The 20,364-nt window shown below is 55.5% G+C and overlaps 1 protein-coding gene across 1 annotated transcript; it reads right to left on the reverse strand.

The window, feature by feature from the left end:
* Window positions 1-20,287, reverse strand: SPDEF (SAM pointed domain containing ETS transcription factor). Its single transcript, XM_077161530.1, has 7 exons — window positions 20,168-20,287; window positions 19,908-20,045; window positions 7,835-8,299; window positions 5,563-5,760; window positions 3,329-3,376; window positions 3,076-3,222; window positions 1-755 (listed from the first exon to the last, which is right to left on the reverse strand). The coding sequence occupies exons 3-7, from the start codon at window positions 8,268-8,270 to the stop codon at window positions 577-579; spliced, it is 1,008 nt and encodes a 335-aa protein (XP_077017645.1). The 5' UTR covers window positions 8,271-8,299; window positions 19,908-20,045; window positions 20,168-20,287; the 3' UTR covers window positions 1-576.
* Between the last annotated feature and the right edge of the window lie 77 nt (window positions 20,288-20,364).

Below are 20,364 nucleotides of genomic sequence, written 5' to 3' on the forward strand. Positions count from 1 at the left end.
TCAATTCTCGAGTATCTTTATTATCCATTCAGGGGCATCCCTATTTCCCCAATTCAGGGATGCAAACATGTCAAAGCATCATGCCAGGCATGGTGCAGAATGGAAGGCAGTGGAATGCAGCAAACAGAGCACTAGACTGTGAGTCAGGAAGCCTGGCTTAGCCGTCAACAGGCTGAGTGGCCTTGGCCAAGTCACTACCATGCTGTAGGTCTTTGGCTCTGCTCTGGAAATTCTGGGTCAAAGCCTGAGAGGCTAGGGTGCAGGGAGAGCCTCCCCTGGGGGAGCAGTGAATACTGAGAACAGCCCTGACTGCCCCATCTTTCATGGGGGGAGTTTACCCCGGTGAATTGGGCAAGTGGCAGATGGCCAGAAGAGGCAGCAGCCCCCACCCCAGGTCCCCCAAGCCCTAGAGAGCTCATTTCCACCCTGGGGAACAGGACTCTGGCTGACCCTGGACTCTGGCTTGCCGGCAGGCTGCCCTCTTCCCCAGCTCAGTGTCTGGCCGAGGCACAACAGGCAGGAGGGAGGCCTGGCGAGAGCAGATTTCGGGGAGCCCCTCGCCCTGGCCCACAGCCCTCAGATGGGGTGCACAAACTGGTAGACAAGGCGCTGGGAGATGTCCGGCTTCCGGATGATGCCCTTCTTGTAATACTGGCGGATGGAGCGGCTCAGCTTGTCGTAGTTCATGGCGGGGCGGTTTTTGCGGATGCCCCACAGCCGGGCCACCTGGGCTGAGTCTTCGATCTTGAAGATGCCTGGTGGGGGCGGACAGGAGGGCCCAGAGCCGCCGGCAGTGCGAGTGAAGGTGGGGCAGGGTCGGAGGGAAAAAGACCAGGACCAACAGGTCAGTCTCAGGGAGCAGCACGGGAACCCACGTGGGCCACCCTCTGCTGGGGGCTGGAGGAGGGCACAGCTGCCACACCTCACCCCCCATGGCACCCTGTCCCAACGAGGGGCCTGGGATCCTCAGAGGCCTCAAAGTATCACCCCATGCCCTGCTGCCGCTGCCTGGGGCAGGCCCTCGCCGTCCGGCCTGGAGGCTGCTGGGAGAGCTGTCCAGCTGGGCGTCTTGCCTCATCTCTGCCCCCTCAGACAACTCCATGCTGCTCCCACCCAGTCCATAGCAGTGCGGCAGGGGGACACGCTGGCTCTTGGGCCAGGCTGCCTGGTCTTAAGTCCTCGCTCCTAATCTCACCAGTGGTGTGGTCTTTGAGCCAGTCTGCTAACCAGTCTGAGCCTCAGCTTCCTCATCTGTGAGATGGAGACCATAATACCCCATGGTCATGGCGAGGGTGAAGGAAATGTGTACAAAGCATGTGCGAGGGCCCCAATAAATAATCGATACTCTGGAGCCACTAGCCTGGGTGAGCCTGCTCATGACTTGCACATGACAGTGGGTTATCTGGGCCCCAGGGCCTGGCCTTTGCCAGCCTCTGCCCCTGTTGCAGGGTTTTCATGCCCTACTCCGAAGCATGAAACTTGCCATGGCTCAGTTGGCAAGGTCACACTCCTTCTCCCCACTCTGCTCTTTGCTGTTCCTGAGACTGAATCTCAGACACTTCAGCCTGTACTGCCCTTTCAGGCAGAATGAATTAATATGCGGTGGATTTGGAGCTGGGCAAGGCTGGGTTGGAATCCTGGCTCTGTGAACAAATGATTTCCTAGCTTTATAACCTGTCTGAGCCTCCGTTTTACTGCTTGTAAAAGAGGGTTAAAGTGACATCATGGGATGCTGATTTGTTGTAGAAAAAGCTAAGAATGGAGCCTGAAGGCACATTATTAATACCCTTAGGTCTCTTTTGGCAAGGCCCAGGCCAGTACACCCCCTCCAGGAAGCCTTCCCAGACTACCTGGCCCTCCTCATCTCCCTTCCCAGGAACTCTGTCGTAGGACTGACCCCAATCTCAGTCTCACATATACACTTAGGATTGCCACACCCAACCGCTGTGGAACTCCTCCTCCACCACCCCCATTTGACCCCTCCTCATCCTCCATAGTCAGCCCCAGGATCACCTCCTCTGCCACATCCTCCTGGACCCAGGCACAGCTGACCCCTCCCTCCTCCCACATGGCCCCTGCGCACGTCCTCACTGCAGCCCTGTAGTGCCCCATATGCCAGCCCATGCCACTTCTCTCTGCAGAGCCCTCGAGGAGGGGGTACATCAGAACCCCCCACCCCACTCCACATCCCGGGACACTGCAATTCTCCACAAATGTAGGTCGAGTGAGTGGGAAAGCAGAGTAGGTGCTCAGCAAAGGTTTGTTGGGCAGAGGAATCCATTTTATGGGAAAGACAGGCTCAGGCACCCACAGCCACAAGGGCAGGATGGGGCCTAGAACTCGGGTTTCTTGGATCTGAGTCTTTTTCAAAACACACACACACACCACCCCATGCTGTCCAGTATGATAGCCACTAGCCCACATGCTACTGAGCACTTGAAACGTGGGGAGTCCCAAATGTGCTGTGGGTGTAAAATGCACCCCAGATTTCGAACACGTAGCAAATATCTCATGAGTAATTTTTCTGTTGATAATGAGTTAAATGATAATAATTTAGAAATATTGGGTTGAATAAAATATGGTAATAAAATTCAGTTCAGGATGGGCCACGGTGGCTCAGCAGGCAGAGTTCTCTCGCCTGCCATGCCAGAGACCTGGGTTCAATTCCCGGTGCCTGCCCCAAGCGGAAAAAAAAAATTAAATTCACCTGTTTCTTTTATTATTTATTTTTAATGTGGCTACCAGATAATTTACTATCCCAGTTGTGGGCTCGTGTTGCATTTATTATTGGACACCATTGCTCTAGTCTCTGCAGGGAAGCTATGGCATTCTGAGGGCAAAGACTGTGTCCCATTCCCAGCAAGTAGTGTTCAGCCCCTACTCTATATCCCCGGCATGGCATGGTGCTGGGGACCCAAAGGAAGCAGAGTCTGGCCGGGGCGATGGACGCAGAGGCACCCTGAACACACCCCTCAGGGGTGGGCCCAAACAGGGGTGTGCTTGGCCTTCGGGTGCACCAGCCTCAGCGCTCCCTCCTTCCCATCGCCAGCCTCCCCGGCAGGGCTCCCCACTCACCCTTCTCCTTGTTGAGCCACCGGATGAAGCGGCCATAGCTGTGGGGCTTGAGCAGTAGCTCCTTGAGGAACTGCCACAGGTGGATGGGCTGCCCGGAGCAGGACGAGTCCACCTCACTGTCAGTCCAGCTCTCCTCGCTGGTTGAGGCTGGGCAGCCAGGGAGGGTGGTGGTGAGCGCCGAGCCATGGCCACCCCTCAACCTCAGACCCCGGAGCCCTGACACCCCCTGCCCCTGCCCGTGCCCCTAGCTTACCACAATAGTGAATCGCCCCGGGCGAGGTCCTCTCTTTCATCCACGCCGCTGTGGGGCAAGGAAAAGAAGTTGGGGGACCCAGAATAGACTCCGAGGGGTGGCGGAGGGCATTTGGGTGGGACTATGGGGACGCAGAAGCCTCTGTGGCTGCGGGATTTGCCCCACAGTTCCCCCTACCTCCTGTCTGTTGGGAAAGACAAGCTGTTTATAAGGAGCTGCTTCCGGGAAAAAAATTTCAGATTTCAGACCTGGGAAGGGTCTTAGAGACGCTGCGTGCAACCCCTTCATGTTTGTATGTGGGGTGTGGGAGATAAGCCTCCTTTCTTCACCCGTGAAATGGGGCCATGACACCCTCTCCCGGGTCTCACATGGACTCGAGGGGATGAAGTCTGTGTACACTGCAGCTCAGTGCCTGGCCCTCAGGAGCCAAGTTCACCAAGCTTTCCCAGCCCCTCCTGCCCCTTTGGCCCACCTGGGCCCCTGACCGAGCAGTGGGGGCAGCAGGCACCACTGAGGCAGGGAAGAAGTGCCAGCTCAGCTCCTGCCCAGACCACCTCCCAGCCCTCAGCCTGCCATTGACTGCTGTCCTTGTCAGCTGCCAGGCTCTGGCTGGGCCATACGAGGGGGCCGTGCCCCTTATGAAATGTGGGCCCCTGAGGCCAAGGGCCTTGACTCACTGGGAAAGCACCATATGCCCCAACGTGCCCAGCTTTGTGCCAGGCACATGACGGGTGCCCAAAAGACCCTACAATTTAAACAGTAAGGGGTGGTTGCAGCCATTAGAAATAATAGGGAAGTCCAGTCACGGATGAATGAATAAACAGAAGGTGTTCTAGCCACACAACAGAATATGATACAGCCATAAAAAATATTTATTCCTTCTAGCTGCCTATATTCTGGAGCAGCTAGACGGAAAAATCTGAGATGAGGTATGGTAGCCCATGACAAATTCTGGGATCTGTCCTGTAACTACTTGTTGAAGAGTGCTTTGAAAACTGTTGCTTTTTTCTTTCTTTGCTTTGTATGTATGTTATACTATACAATAAAAAAGTTAAAAAGAAATTAAAATATATATAAAAAAAGGAAATCTGCCAAAATCATATTGAGCCAAATAAGCCAGACACATATGATTCCACAGATACGAAATATCTAGAATAAGCAATTTCCTAGAGACAGGAATTGATTAGAGGTTACCAGGGGTTGGGTGTAGGGAAATGGGGGAGTGATTGCTTAAAGGGTGCAGTGTTTCCGTTTGGGGTGATGATAGGGATTTGGTAATGGAGGGTGATGAAGGTAGCACAACACTGTGGATGTAATTAATGCTACTGAAAAATGGCTAAAATGGGAAATTTTACATTGTGTATATGTCACTGCAATACAATTTTTTAAAAAAGAGAAGAAATAAAAGATTAGGGCAGCTGTACTGATGGGAACAATAGCCAAGATGCACTATGAAGTGGAGAACAGTGTATCGGCTGGTGCCACTGACGCAACCGAGTATGTATTTGTTTGGATATGCAAAAACGTTCGCTAGAAAGGTACCCAAGAAACTGGTGACGGGGGGAGCGGATTGGAAGGTGGCAGGAAGAATTACCTTTCATATTTTTCACTATGTTTTGATTTTTTTCTAATTTTTTAAAATTTATTTATTTATTTATTTTTGCATGTGTATATGGCCAGTATCACATTTCATTCTTTTCCCATGTGAGTATCCCGCTATTGCAGCCCCATTTGTTGAATTTTTTGTTTGTTTGCTTTTGTTTGTTTTGGGAAGTACATGGACCGGGAATCAAACCAGGGTCTCCACCATGGCAGGAGAGAATCCTACCACTGAACTACTCTTGCACCCCCCACTATGTTTTGGTTTTAATCATGCACATGCATTACCTCATTACTTCTTTTATTACCAAAAAAAAAAAAGGAAGAGGAAGCATTTTGTGGCTTGTGAATTCCGCATCAGCGCTGACATGGTGCTCTCACAGCCCATCTCCTACATTTTACCCTCCTATGTGCTCTGTCCTGGAGTTCTGCTGGCCAGGGTTGAGAGTTGGGGAAAGGTGGGTCCATCCAGGATGCAGGGGGGCAGGCGCAATTGGGACTGAGCCTGGGAGTGGAGCCTAGACCCGGGAGTCGGGACTCACTTCCCCAGCAGAGAGTGACCTCCCGGCCGGCTGTCCACTCACTGTCCCTGGCTTGGAGCCCAGGAGGGGTGTTCCCACCCCACCAGGTCCCACCTGATTTCCAGATGTCCAGGTGGGCGTGCAGCACATCTCCGCCCAGGGGCGAGCGCTGGCGGAACTGCTCCTCGGACATGGCGCACAGCTCCTTGCCACCCAGCTCCTGGAAGGCTCTGCCCACGGGAGGCAGCCGGTACTGGTGCTCGGTCCACAGGAGCCACTTCTGTACGTTGCCAGGGCTCCAGTCCACGGGGTCTGGGCAAGAGACACCCTGTCAGCCCCAGGAACTGTGCGAGGGCATCCCCCCAAACGTGGCCCCCTCTGCTCAGATACCCATGGGCCCCCGGGTCCATGCACTCCTTGGAGAGGGGACAGGCTATGCCCGGGCAGGACCTTGAGGCGACTAGGGGTATCTGTGGAGGGGGTTCCAGGAAGAGGAGGGGTGGGGGCGATGGTCAGGGCCATAAAGACAGACGTGGCTCAGGGAGGGCAGGGAAGCCTGGGGCCTCTGCACCCCTCATCCCACTTGGGCCTTGGGTCTTCCCAGTGCCCTCCAGCCTCTCCATTAGGCCTCCAGGGAAGCTTGGCCCTGGAGGGGACAGTGACATTAAGCCAGAAACACCTGAGCTTCTCCCCAAACCTCTTATCCTTCTCAAACCCCTCAAAGAAGCAGAGAACAATGCAACCAGGACTTAGTACCATAACCTCCACCCTCTGACTCCTCCCCATACTTAACAGATGAGGAAACTGAACCTCACTCTATTATCCAACACTTGACAAAGGGCCGGGGGTTGGGGGGGGTGCTTAACAGCTGCTTAATGCACATGTCAAATGTCCCCCTGGGGAGCTGCTGTGGGTGGGCCTGGCAGGTGAGTAAGCCTCTCAGGGAACACAGTGGTCTGGGCTGGTACCCCAGCCAGGTGACCTGCTGGCTGGACTGCCCTGACTTAATAAACTCATTTGCTTCCCCAGGGTCAAAGCAATTTGTTCCTGTCCTCATTGTTCAGAGAGCAGGCCCTACCCAGCCTAGTATGAGGGAAGAGGCACTGTGGGAGAACCATCCAGGGCGGGGCTGTCTTGGGGCCTGGGAAGCTAGAGGACGGGGCATTGGCAGAGAGCTGCCTGAAGTGAGGAGCCCAGCTGGGACTTGTGGGGGGCAGAGGCTGGGCCCAGATAAGTCCCAGGAGGAGGGGCTGAGCCTGTCGGGTCCATGAAAACCCTTCCCGTGTGAAAGCAGCACAGAGAGTGGGAGGTTTAAATGCCAGAGCCAGAGACCCAGGGAGAGGGGCCAGGACTGCCCGAAGCTGGCGAGATGGTGCAGGGATGAGGCACCTGAGCTGCATGGCCTCAGCCCCACAAGCTCACCTTCCAGCCCTGACAGACATGCCTGCCCCGACCCTGACGTCCCCTCCTCACCCCCACCCAACAGTGAGACATTTGTCTAGTTGTTTATGATCTGTTTCCTTGGCTATAACATAAGCTCTGTGATTAGAGGGACTTCTTGGATTGTGTTCACCACTCAGTTCTCTGGTCCTAGAGCAGTGCCTGGCATCTCAGGAATGCTGGTTGATGAATTCGACAACTCTTTGCTGAGTATCTATTATGTGCAAGGAGCTACTCTAGGAAACTGGGGATGAAGCAATGACCTTAACAAATGAACAGCCCTACCCTTGTGGAGTGTACATTCTAGTGGCAGAGACAGAGTATACAAGATAAATGAACTACGGTAGCATGTCATATGGCAAGAGTGCTATGAGAGAAATAAAGTGAAGAAGGGGAATAGGAGATGGGGGTGTGGGCAGCAGTTTCAATAGAGGGGCAGTGAAGGCCTCATTGAGACGGACCCATTTGAATTAAGACCTGAAGGAGGTGAGAGGAGAGCTCAGTAGAGGTATCTGGGTGAAGATCTTTCCAGGCTGAGGGAGCAGCCAGTGCAAAGGTCCTGGGGTGGGATGTTATAGGAGCAGCAAAGAGGCTGGTGTGGATGGAGCAGAATGAATGAGAGAAGAGTGGAGATGAGTCTGAGAGGAGGTGGCAGGCCAGACGGTGTAGGGCTTGTATATACTTCATCCAGCTCCTACCGAGTGGGGCCATGGACTGGCACAGGAAGGTCACAGAGATTGGTTGGTGCCTTCCCAGCCCAGGCATCGCAGCTGGTGTGTGTTATGGGCTGACCGCCTGTGGCGAAGCACCAGCATCCCTGGGGTTGCCCAAGGGTGGGGGCAAGGGAGGCCAGAGTCCAACAGGCAGAGGCCCCACGCACCCCAGCCACCTCAACCCTGCCCGGATTCCCCCACGTATGGAAGAGGCGCGCCAGTGGGGCCCTCACCTGCGGTGATGTTGAGCAACTTGCAGGCTGTCTCGATGTCCTTGAGCACCTCGCCCACCACCATGGACTGCACCTGCTCCAGCGAGTGCTCCTCCAGGGTCAGCCCCCCCGGGGCCAAGTCCAGGCTGCCCCCTGGCGCCTGGCTGTCGATGATGGGGCACTGCTCAGGCTCCTCTGCTGGCTCCTCCCGAGCGCTGGCCCCAGGGCCCTTGGCCGCCCAGCTGCTGTCCTCGGGGTACAGCATGTCAAAGTAGGAGAGGTAGAAGGCGGACAGGCCCTGCTCAGGTGTGGTGGGTGGGCTGGGGCTCCAGTCCCGCCTCTCGGGCCCCACCACCCCCGCCGTCACCTTCTCCAGGCCTGCCCGCAACACTGTGTCGGCAGGCTGCAGGAGGCGGCCGGGGGGCCCACCGCTCAGGCCTGGGCTGGTGCTGCCCATGCCGCCGCTGCTCGGGCCGGCCGCGGCGTCTGCAGAAGTAAAGGAGGGAGGAGAGTCAGGTTCCAGACGCCTTGCCTCCCTCTGGGGGCCGCTAAGCTGGTTACGGGTATCAGGGGCCAGTGGGCAGCTGCCCAGCCTGGGAGAGAGTCAGGGGCTTCTGGGTCATTGGGTAGCCGGGACAGGACTGGGCAGAAGACGGGCAGACAAGCTTGCTAGGAAAGACTGCAAGGTGAGGGTGGGGACAGCTCTCTTGCTCCCCAAGGAAGCCAGGTTGACTGGGAGCAGCTCATCTCAGCACATGTTTGAGGAACTTGCCCGCCTTCGGTCCTCACAATGGAACACATGATTAGCCCCATTTGTCAGCCGTGCAAACTGAGGTCTTGAAAAGCGGCCTTTAATGTCCAGGCCTCTGCCCAGGAACCAACCCACACTCGGATCCTTAGTTTCACTGTCCTGTGGAGGAAGTTCCTTTTGAGAACGAGCCTAAATCTTTCCTGCTGCACCCACGGGGGCGGGTGGAATTAAGGGTGGAAGGGAGCAGGCTGTCATCCTGAAGGCCGCTGTCCCCTTCACCAGCCAGCAGAGGAAGAGAGGCGTGAGTGCGGGGGCAGGGCCGGGAGACCCTCGGCCAGCCATCTCCGTCCCCAGCGCCTCTGGGGGAGACGAACACATTCACAGAGAGTGACACGCCTGTGGTGGCCAGTGAGCCATGGCTCACAGCTGAGCTTGGTCGCCTCTCACGCCCAGAGCTAGGCTCCTGGCCCTAGCCCATCTTCTCCTCCCCTGAAAGGTGCTGCCCCCTGAGCCCCTCCCAGTGCCCCAAGCCCAGGAGGCGGTGCCTGCAAGGGGATGGGGGAGGGCATGGGGCGTGGCAAAAAGGCCCAGGCTCCAGGGAACGACAGACCTTCAGCAACTCACACCCACACTCCTGCCGCTGCCTCCCATGCCCGCAGGTACCAGGACGGCCTCATCACCAGGAGTGAGGGCCCCTCCCCATCAGCCCCCCAGGCTCTGCCTCGCCACCACAGAGGTGGAAGGTTACCAACAGACAGGCACATCCAAAAGTACAGAGAACCATCGAGAAAGCGTAGTTCTGTTAAGGCAAAATGCTCAGGCAAGGTGATGCATGTATTTCCTCCAGGGCATTCAGTATGTAAAGCAATGGTTCTCAAAAGGTGCTCAGAAACGGTCCCCTAGTGAGAAGCACCAGCACCACCCAGGAATTTAGTAGAATCACCAGAAGGTCTGGGGCAGAGACCCCGCAACGTGTTTTGACAGACCCTCCAGGGGATTCTGATGTGCCCTCCAGTGTCACTGACAGTGACAACTGCTGCTTTAAAGTCATCCGGCTGGAAAGTGGGTGGTGGGATTTATTGTGTTCCGCTGGGACAGTGGGGAGATGAGGGGATCCTTGGCCCATCTCAAGTCACCCTGTGGCACTGACCTGCTTGGCCTCAGGGTGCAGCCAGCATCTGCCCTTGCAGGCAGGACAAGGAAGGAATCTGGCTCGGGGTCACCTATGCTTCTCTAGAGCTGCAGCTAACCCATTCGGCACCTGCGTACCACTCAGAAGAAGTTTCCTCTCTGGATAGCATAGCTTGGCGAATGGAGCCCCGGTGGAGTTCTATCCCTCTCTTGCCCCCTCAATCAGACACCCTTGTGCAGTATCCAGCTTTCCCAGGCTTACATGGCAGCACTGCACTTTCCTCTGGAGGAGAGAATGCCAGCAAGAGAGAAGGGCGTTCCCTTTGATTTCAACTCTCCCTTTCAAGTGACAAGGAAGGAAAGGTCAGGGTGGGGTGGGCAAGGATTGAAGGGGGGCTGGGGCTGCGGGGGACAGAGGGCCGGCCTGGAATCATTTCAAGTCCTTCTGTGCAAACACACGTGTGTGCTGTGGGCCCACATTATTTACCCAGGCTGTGCCAATGGCCCACTCTGTCCCTGGGTCCCCACCCCAGCCTATGCCCGCGCCCTACTTCCTCGGCAGCCCCACCCCTGAAGTCCCTTGGCCCCCCACCCCACCCTCATCACCTCCTGCCTACCTCCCGCCCCATCCACGTCCCCAGAACCCCCATCCCTGCCACGTTAGGAGAGTCTCTGCCAGCACCCTGGGCCAAATGCCAGGGCGACGGAAGCTTTTCCAAGAAGCAGGAGAAATTGCTTTCCTCATGGCCCTCCTGTTTGCTTGGCTCAGACGCAGGTAGGGATAGGAGGCAGCTGCTGTGTTTCGAGACACGGCGTCATGAGGGGTGGGTGGGGGGTGAATGGGAAGGGCAGGGGGCAGAGTTTGCTAGACCAGGATGAGGTGACACATCCCTGATGCATTTGAGTGAACTTTGAAGCCCTCGCATCTGTACCCTTGCCGGGGAGGGAGGAAGCACAGGGCTTAATCTCATTCCTGTTTTGCAGATGGGGAAGTTAAGGCACAGAGGGTAAATGGCTCCTTAACCAGTGGAGAATTCCACCGCCCCTCCACACCCCACATCCCTGCCTGCCTTCACCCTGTTCCCAAATGCCAAGGAACCTGCTCTCAACCAAGCCTTAGTCCCAGCTCCAAGATTTCCCTGGTGAAAAATAAGTTAATCATTAACCACATGACAATTGGAAAGGTCCTATTGTCTGCAGGTGGGGCTGGAGAGTGCTCTGTCCCCCACGCTGCCCTGATCTGGGGGTACCTCACTGTGCTGGTTAGGGAGCTAAGGACTGGTGGGCACAGCCCGCAACTCTGACATGTCCAGGCTCTGGGGCTGGACTTAGTAGGGAAGGGCACATACTATGCACTGTGCCCGTAGCATTTATGCACATTACCTCCTTTAATACTCGCAGCCTGGGTGACTGGATTGGTGAACCCCATTTTCCAGATGTGGATGGTGAGGCTCAGAGAGGTTACACCTGAGGTCTCCAGCTGGCCAAGCATGGGCTCTGATTGCTGTACTACATTCCCTCTGAGGCTCCTACTCTGGCCAGTCCCATCTTCCTGGGGGTCCTCCCCATCTCTTGATTGGGCCCCTTGGCCCTCCAAAGTCCATCCCTGCCTCTTGGCTGCTCACTCCATCCCGCCATCAAGTCCATATCTCACCACCCTTTCATCAGCTACTCCTGTGCTCAAGAACTTCCCCATTGCTTGTTCTGCTCCATCCCAATGGCGAGGGCCACCTCTGAGCCCATCTCCTCCTCAGCCAAGATCATCAGAACTGGAAGAGATCATATATTATGTGATAATTTTATAGATGGGAATACTGAGGTCCAGAAGGGAAAAGGGATTCATTTGCTGGTTAGTAGTAAGGTCTGGCCCAGAACCCAGAGGTTGACACAGTGACCACATTCTCTAATGAGAATGGCATTTCTCCGCCAGCCCCTGCGGAGTGGATGCAACATGGCTCTTTTCTCTTGTGGTGCTATCCCCTGCCCAGCATGCCCCTTTCTTCTGAAAGCCCTTTTCCCCCAGGAAGCCTTCCCCAGCCTGCTCTGACTCTCCCAGTTCTCCCCATTTGTGCTGCACAGTTCAGCTCATGATTATATTCACGGGGATTGTCCACTCACGTGCCACATGTGCACATGTGGGAGTAGGGGGGGACAAAGGCTCTGAAGAGCTGGAGGGATGCACCCGGACACAGCAGAGCCAGGACCAGACTAGAAGTAGGGAGAGCTCTGCAGGCCCTGGGTTCTGGGACAAGCCCATGTTTGCCAGTCTAGGTGCTTCAGACTTCAGGCCCAGCCCTCCCAACGGCCTCCGCAAGCCAGGGCCCAGGGGCTACCATCTCCTGAGCGATGCTTCCAGCTCCCCCAAAAATTGAGCTGATCTTTTCTGGATTAAGCCACGTGTCTGGATTAAAGCTCAGTGTGTCCTGGATCCCTTCTGCCCCAGAGGTCTCCAGACAAAGAAAGTTTGGTAACAGCTGGTGGAGGCCATGGCCCAGAGGCAGGGCCAGATGAGTGGGGCAGTGGCCAGAAGGATTAGTCACCTTGGAGCCCTTCTCCTGGCACATCCCATTCCCCCAGGAAGGCAGATGAAGGAAAGAGGACAGAGGAACCCCAAGTTGGAGATTTAGAACCGCAGCTTCCCCTCACTGCTTTACCTATACTTACCCCTCTGGGCCAGGTTGTGTCCCTGTGCCCCCTCCCTCCCAGACTCTCATCTCTGATGTTGCATCTGTCTCTAGCCAAAGTTCCACCGGTATCTCCAGAAAGCACAGCTCAGGGAGATCGCGTCACATGGGCATGTCTGTACTAAGGCCCTGGGGCTGTCATGGGGGGTTGGAGCTGGTCTTTCATACCTTGCTTGGCATAGGCCCCCAGACCTTACCTCTGGGACGGGAGGTTTGCAGCCTGTGCCCTAGACCCCACCTCAGTACTGAGACCCAACCCCAGTCCTGTCCAGAGCCCAGGAACCCTGCTGCAGGCCTAAGCGACAGTGAGGAAGGGTTAGCAGAGCCATTCACTCTGACCCTATGGCTCAGCCCAAGTCTGCCTCACTCCAAGATTTGGTGTGGACCTCCTCTGCCTTGCCTATATCTGCACATCTCCCTGGCTGTCGATACTTCCTTCTAATCTTCCCTTCCTGCATCTATCATTCCATCCATTCATCCATCCATCCATCCATCCATCCATCCATCCATCCATCCATCCATCCATCCATCAATCCATCCAAGCCTCTGGGCCCCCTTTCATGGGTGGGAGTCAGGAGACTATGGGGGTGGGACTGAGACCTGGCCAGGAGCCATGTAGAGTCAGCAGGGGCCACCCAGGCCTGCCCCTCGTCAGCTGGTCAGCACCTTGGAGAGAACCTGTGCCTGCGCAGGCCACGAGGAGTCCCAGGCCACTGCCCATGACCTCCCCATGCATTCCTTTATCGCCTTGCAGCTCCCCTTTCTGTCCCTTCTTTTCTCCTTGGACAGCTTAGGTCTTCCCATGGAATCCCAGTTTTCTCACCCTTCAAAACTGCCCTTCAAACTAGCTGGACCTAAGAGAGTCCAGGCCTCCTCCGTCCTGCATCCTGCCCGCTGCCCACAGTGGTGATCTCTCCTGACTGGCAGAACACTCTATTGTCCAGGAAGGGGTCCCAGGCTGGCCAGCTCCTAGGGCATCTCTGGTGCTCTCAAGCAGCCCACTGCAGACATCAGCAAACATCTGCTGCTCTTGAGGTCTCCAAGAGCAGAGAGAAGGAAGGTGGGTCTCTGGGAGGGGCTGAGAGAGGACTTGCCTGTCCTGGGCTTGGCATGTCCTGGGCTTCACATTTCCTTACCCATCCAGGCCACTGACCTAACTTCCCCAGGAGTCCTACTCTCTGAGAGGTTTAACTTGATGGCGGAGCGGGGGGCAACCAGTGGCCCCAGGAGCTGGGGTGCGTGTGTTGGGGATGTGAGGGATGGATGGAGGCTATGTAGGGATGGGAGGATGGGTGGGGAGTTGGGAAGACAGGGCCAGGTAGGAGGAGGATGGAGCACAGGAAATGGAAGAAGGGAGAGCATCAAAGAAATCTGGTCTATTCTGCTTTTCCCATGGTTCCCCGAGGCAGCCAGGAGCCTGCTGGCACATTTGTACCAGCTGCCTCTCCCACTCACTCCTGGCTGCACAGGTGCCCCTGGCGTCCACACACATGCCCTCACTGATACCACTTCCAATCCTTACAGGGACAACAAAGGCCAAACTAAATAAATGCTTCGTTGGGCTCTCCAGCCATCCCCTGGGGCAGCCAGTACTATTCCCAGCTACCAGACAAGGGCGCTATGACCTACTAGGGGTCACAAGTCCATGTGTGGCTGAGCTGGGATTTGAACTCGAGTCTGAGCTCCCCCGTCTTTGCAGACAGTGCAGACGGATCTGTATCTCCCAGCCCCTGGAAGCAGCACTGCGACCACCCCTGGCTTTTCACCTGTGCTCAGACGACCTGCTGATCCAGCTCCCAAGTTTCAGAGCCCCATGGCAGTCACAGGGGTGGGGTCTGCATGGCCCAGAGACCCCCTCAGCCCTGAGTTCACTTTTTTTTTTTATTATGTTGGAGTAATTTCATTCCTCAGGGAGCCATCACAGATAAACTGTTTCCAAATTAGTCCCCACAGGTAGTTCAATGGGCACCCCAAAACACACCTGACATATTTTGTCTTTTTAAAAATGTTGGTTTGGGCGATACACCAGTGGCTCAGTGGCAGAATTCTTGCCTGCTGTGCCAGAGACCCGGGTTTGATTCCCAGAGCCTGCCCATGCTAAAATAAATAAATAAAACGAATGAAAATGTTAGTTTATTTTTAAGCGGCTACTGTCCAGTCTCATGTCAGTAACCGTGGAGCTAAATGGGTAGGGTAGGACTTCCTTCGGGGAGGCTTGCTAGTCCGAAGGTGTATGAATCACTCAACTCCCGGATCAATGTCGAGAAAACCCAGCTGCCAGACTGCAACCAATCACCAGCGTCATGTCCCCTGTATTTACATGGTCAGCCCCACAGTCACCATTAGTCCCCCGGCAGTGTTCATGGACGTGTGGGAAATGCGATGAGTTTGCCCCAGCATGTGGAGATGATGTTCTCCATCTTTCTGTGACATGGACCTCAGTTGCCTCCTCTGTACTCCGAGAGGCGGGTCATCTCCCAGGACTTTTCCAGCCCTAGCACTGCCTGGATTCCACGACCCCATGCCCTCATCTAGCCCCTCAGCCTTACGTTGGGAGCTTGGGAGGGGTGGGGTGGCAGGGGAACAGAGGTGAACAGACACTGGGGCTCCTCTTACAAGCAGAGGTGAAGTTCGGGGCAAGGTGAGGGGTGTGGCTGGAGTTTCCTTGCCCCCAGGCACGGAGTTGGCATCCAGAGCCTCTGAAAGACTTGGCCCACCCTAAGCAGGGCCACCTGCCAGCCTGTCCCTCCCACCCCACATTGCCCATCAGGCTTGGCTCCCACCCCCAGAGGGAGCACACCCCACTTCTTCCAGCCAGGACCCGCCCCCACCCCCGCCAGCCCAGCCATGCCGTGGGCTCGGAATAAGCGAAACAGAGGGATCGTGGCAGAATCCTGACTTCCCACCAGATCAAGTACAAATTCTGCCTGGCTTTCAGGGCGCTCCAGAAATGGACATTTGTATCTTCCTTCAGCCCTTGTGGAGCACATACTGTGTGTAAACACATTTCAGTTCTCAGCACCCCAGTCAATGCCATGCCCCCGAGCCCACCCCCTGGCCATCTGCAGTCCCCATGCAGAGCGCTTGCCCCTCCTCTCTCTCATCCTTCATGACCCAGCCCCACACGCCCACCTCCAAGCGGCCAGGCTGCAGCAGCTTCTCCTTTCTCTATACTCCTCCCTGTCTACAGCTCACCTCCCAGCACTTGGTACATCCAGGGGCTGAATGTACCTGTGACCCTTGTGACCCCCAACCGCAGCGGGGCAGTGGGTCCCCGAGGGTGTGAGGACATGTGGAGTTTGCCTGGGCTCTGCTGCTACTGCCTGAGGCAGCTTGGTCCATCCTCTCAGCCGCATCTCGTTGGTGAATTGGGGACCACAATGACAATTGGGACTCTGGGGCTTGAGATGAAGCACGACAGGGATGTGAAAGGGCCTCACGTCTCTCAGGAGGCATACATGTGTTGCACAAGAGCTTTACTTTCCATGACTCCGAGAGCCTCCTTCTGGCCCAGCTCAGAGCTGGGAAAGCAGAGGCCCTTCATAAACTATGGTTAGTGTGTCTGTAAAACCTTGAGGAGAGTGGGGGAGAAAATGCGCCTCGAGCCCCAATCTTAGGGTGAGGGAAAGGGGTTTGGGAAGGGGATTTTGCAGTACTGACTTGCAGCCAAACTCAGACTTTCAGGGAAGAGGAACTATTGCTAAGAATGGCCGGAAAGTGGGCTCGGAAAGTGGGCTCAGAATGTGGACTTTAGGACAAAGTGAAGGCACACCAGCATTACAGAGGGATAAAAGTCTAAAATGAACTATCCTAAGAGGCTAAGAAGAGAAACTGTTTTAAATGGGCCAGGGTATCAGGGTAACAGCTATCAGGCTGTTGGGGGGGTATTTGGGTCTGCCCCGTATCACTGTCCTGGGGTTGGGAGCAGCTGGATCCCAGCAGCCCTCAGGTCTGGTCCCCATTAGCAGCCCCAGGTGCTGGGACCTTAGCCTGGGCAGTCAGTCCCAGTCTCTCTCCCCAGTTCTAAACTGGAGGGAGAAGGAAAGGGTGCTTTAACCCTGGAGGTGCCCAGATGGGCCAAACTTGTCCCTTCCTAGGGTCTGGGGTAGGCCTTGGTCCCCTCCAGCCTCCCTGGCAGGAGGAGGAGTGATCCGGGAGGAGGGAGGGGGCTCCCCTCCCCCAGTCTGGAGGTGTCACCCAACCGCTGATAGGTGGGAGAGGAGCATTTGGCAGGGGGCACCTCCCGGGCTGGGCTCCCCAGCTCTCAGAGAACATGCAAAGGAGCCCAGCATTAAATGTCAGGAAGAGCCCAGGGCAACTCGGCTTGTGCAAAGTTTGCTTTGGGAAGAGTTGTTCCACCTGACAGGTTACTTGCTTGGCTGGGGGTGCAGGGTGGGGCATAGAAGGGGGGTGGAGAGTGCAAGGGGGAGGGTCTCTGACCAGGTTGGAGCCCTGACTCGCTGGTCACTAGCTCTGGGACCAGAGCATGTGATTCGGCTGCCTCTGAGACTTAGTTGTCGTGTCTGTTAAATGGACTGTCTGGAGCATGTCTTAAAGGGGTTGTGGAGACTGAGGGGGTTGTGGATAGAAACTCCTTGTGATTTATGCATTAAGGTGTCGCCTGGGAGCAAATGAGGGATGCATGAGACTAGAGAAAAGGGGAGGGAGAGGTAACAGGGTGAGAATGAGAGGAACTAAGGAAGAAGGAAGGGGTGAAAGTATGGGAGCAAAGGAATAGGTCAAAGGGTAGGGTCTGGGGAGAGGAAAGGATGGTAGTGAGGCAGGTCTGGTTCCCTTGCTCTGGAGTCACTCTGTTCTCTGGTATAGGCCAGGGAAGATGCTGGCCTCACCCATCTCTCTCTAGCCTCTGAGAGAGACCAGAGCTAGGAATGCCTGTCTACCTCTCCACTTCCCCTCAGCCTAGGGGACAAGGCTGGGAAAGCATACACATAAGGCTTGCAAAGTAGGCAAATCTGACCAGGCAATCTGCCTCCACCAACTCCTACACAGCCTTCAAAGCCCCATTCCCGGCTGTCTCACCCATGAAGTCTTCTTGAACAAGGTCTAAATCACTCAGAGACCTTATCATTTCACAGACAGAAAACTGCAAACATAGGGAGAAAGTGACTGCCAAGGTGACACAATAAGTGATGACACTGCAGGCTCTAACCCATCCCTTCTTGCCGTCTATCCAGAGGGCCTTTGCCTCCCAATCAGTCTGAACTGATTTCTCCAGGTTACACTTAAACCGTACCAAGCAGTTTAGCACAAAATTAAGCTGTAATTGTTTCAGGGCTATTACCTCTATAAGTGAAACAACGTTGGTGTTAAAAAGTAGTTTCTCTCTTTTGTTGCTCAGATGTGGCCTCTCTCTCTAAGCCAATATGGCAAGTGAACTCACTGCCCTGCCTCCCCTCGCCCCACCACCGCCACATGGGACATGACTCGCAGAGACATTAATCTCCCCAGCAACATGGGACAGAAATCCCAGGATGAGCCAGGACCTGGCATCAAGGGTTTGAGAAAAACTTCTTAACCAAAAGGGGGAAGAGAGAAATGAGACAAAATAACGTGTCAGTGGCTGAGAGACTTCAAATAGAATCAAGAGGTTATCCTGGAGGTTATTCTTAAGCATTACATAGATATCCCCTTTTTAGTTTAAGGTGTATTAATGAGTGGCTGGAGGGAAGTACCTGAAACTGTAGAACTGTGTTCTAGTAGCCTTATTTCTTGAAGATGATTGTGTAATGATATAGCTTTTACAGTGTGTGTGATTGTGAAAAACTTGTGTATGATGTTCCCTTTATCTATGGTATGGACAGATGAGTAAAAGGTATGGATAATAAATAAATTGAGTAGATTGAAATTCTAGTGGTCAATGAGAGGGAAGGGTAAGGGGCATGGGATGTTTGAGTTTTTTCTTCTTTTTTATTTCTTTCGCTGGAGTGATGCAAATGTTTAAAAAAAATGACCATGGTGGTGAATACACAACTATATGATGGTATTGAGAGCCACTGATTGCAAACCATGTACAGAATGTTTGTACATCAAGGATGTTCGTACATTGTTTTTACAATAAAAAAAAGTAGGTTCTTTTTTTAGAAAGAAGGCTCATCATCACACTCAATGAGCATTGATTGAGCACCTACTGGGTGCAGCCCTATCCCCCCCAGACTCAGTGAAAAGAGAAACTTGCAACCCCCCTACTTCAGAGGGTCCTTGTAAAAATTCAGGGGCATCACATCTGACACTAAACATCCAATAAACAATCTGCCTGGATTCACTCACGGTGCAGAGTAAACACTGTCAAGGTTCTCGAAGGGGAGCTCGTGCCCAGCCCAGTGAGCAGCCCCTCCCCCACCCCCCCACCTGGTCTGCGGGTTTGGAGCAGTGAGACTCCCAAGCTAGGAGCCCCTGGCTCTGGCCTTTACCCTCTGGTGGGGAGTCACCTTCCTATCTGTCTCTGCCTGCCACCTTGGGCCTGGGGCAGCCCAGATGCCTGTTTGCTTTGTTACTCAGCAGAGCAGCTGGTGCTGGGGAGATGCCACTTTACTGGGGGTTGCTGTGAAGTTGTTTATTGGGGAAGGTGAGGGCAGGAAATGAGGCCAAGTCCTAGCCCTGACCGAAGAGGAGGAGAAAGGCTGTGGCCATCAAGGCTTGTAGCCTGGGGTGGGGGGGGGCTGCTGGGTGGCCTCAGCAGGCTGGGTGAGGGGAACCTGAGCTGACTAAGTAGGCCTGCCCACTTCCCAACACACACACACACACACACACACACACACACACCCCTTTTCCAGCCTCGGGGGGCCTCCCATTATCGGGGCACTTTGGGCTTCCACCCTGCCACCCACTTCCCTTGATGCCCACAGGAAGAATCTGAAAAATCTTGGAGCTGAGAGCCTTCAAGGGACCCCACTGGTGCTTTCCTCATATGCCCTGACAGCCCCACAGGCCCTCAGCTTCCCCGGGTGCTCAAGTACTCAGTGGGTTTACCCCACAGGTAATGTAGCCACCACTCCCCTGCCTGGACCCCCAGCCCTGACCCTGAGCCTCCAGGTTCCAACGAGCCCCTACCCACACATGACCCAGCGTCAGGGAGACCCTTCCCTTGGCAGAGCAGCCACGGCTGGCAGCAGCAGAAAGGCTGCTTGTCTTTTGTTAGCCAAGCAGAACTGGTCAGGGCTCAGGGGCTGAGACTCTGTACCCGCAGGGCTGCTACCTGCTTGGGCTGGGTGGGCTAGGTTGCATGTGGAGCCCAGACGGGGTCGTCACAGATCCCGGGCCTCATCAGGACAGGGGTGCTCACCTAGGCTCTGGGGTGGGCCTAGGGAGCTGCACTGCAGAGGAGGGTAGGGGGCTCTAGGGGCGAAGGGACCCAGATCCCAGGATCACTGACGCCTGGGAAAGTAGGAAGCCTGAGCTTTGCAAAGTGAACCTCCAGGGCCTGCCCTCAATCGCCCACCTTCCCCGCAGCTGGCAGAGTAAAGCAAGCCCCCGTGGCAGGGCACCCTGTGCCACTGGACAGACTTACCCGTTAGCTGCTGGGTGCCCAAGGAGTTGTCCACTGCAGTGCCAACCTCAGGGGCCAGGAGGAGGCGTGGGCAGGTGGGGCCACCTTCGTGTCTCAGCCGGGCATCTGGTGGGCCAGCAGCACCAGGGGCAAGCAGGGCTGGGGGCAGAGGCAACACGGTGGGGGTATGCCAGGGGCCTGGCCACCTTCGAGAGGCGGCCCTCGGAAGTTTCAGGGCTGTGCGCCCGGTAGGGAGCCCCTCACCCCCAACCCCGGGCCACCTGCCGGTGCTGTGGCGAGGCCCAGCCCCCAGGGGCTTGGGAGGAGGTGCCAGCGGTGGGCTTGGGGCACCCAGTCTGCGGGCAGCGCGGGCCGGGCAGAGTGCAGGAATGTGCTGGGAGGAAGTCAGGCAGCCGGGAGATGAAGAGTTGGCCAGGGCCTGGTTTCCCATTATAAGTAATCCTTCCTTATTTACCTG

Source organism: Tamandua tetradactyla, chromosome 5, assembly GCF_023851605.1.
Source record: "Tamandua tetradactyla isolate mTamTet1 chromosome 5, mTamTet1.pri, whole genome shotgun sequence".
In the NCBI taxonomy this organism is placed as follows: Eukaryota; Metazoa; Chordata; class Mammalia; order Pilosa; family Myrmecophagidae; genus Tamandua; species Tamandua tetradactyla.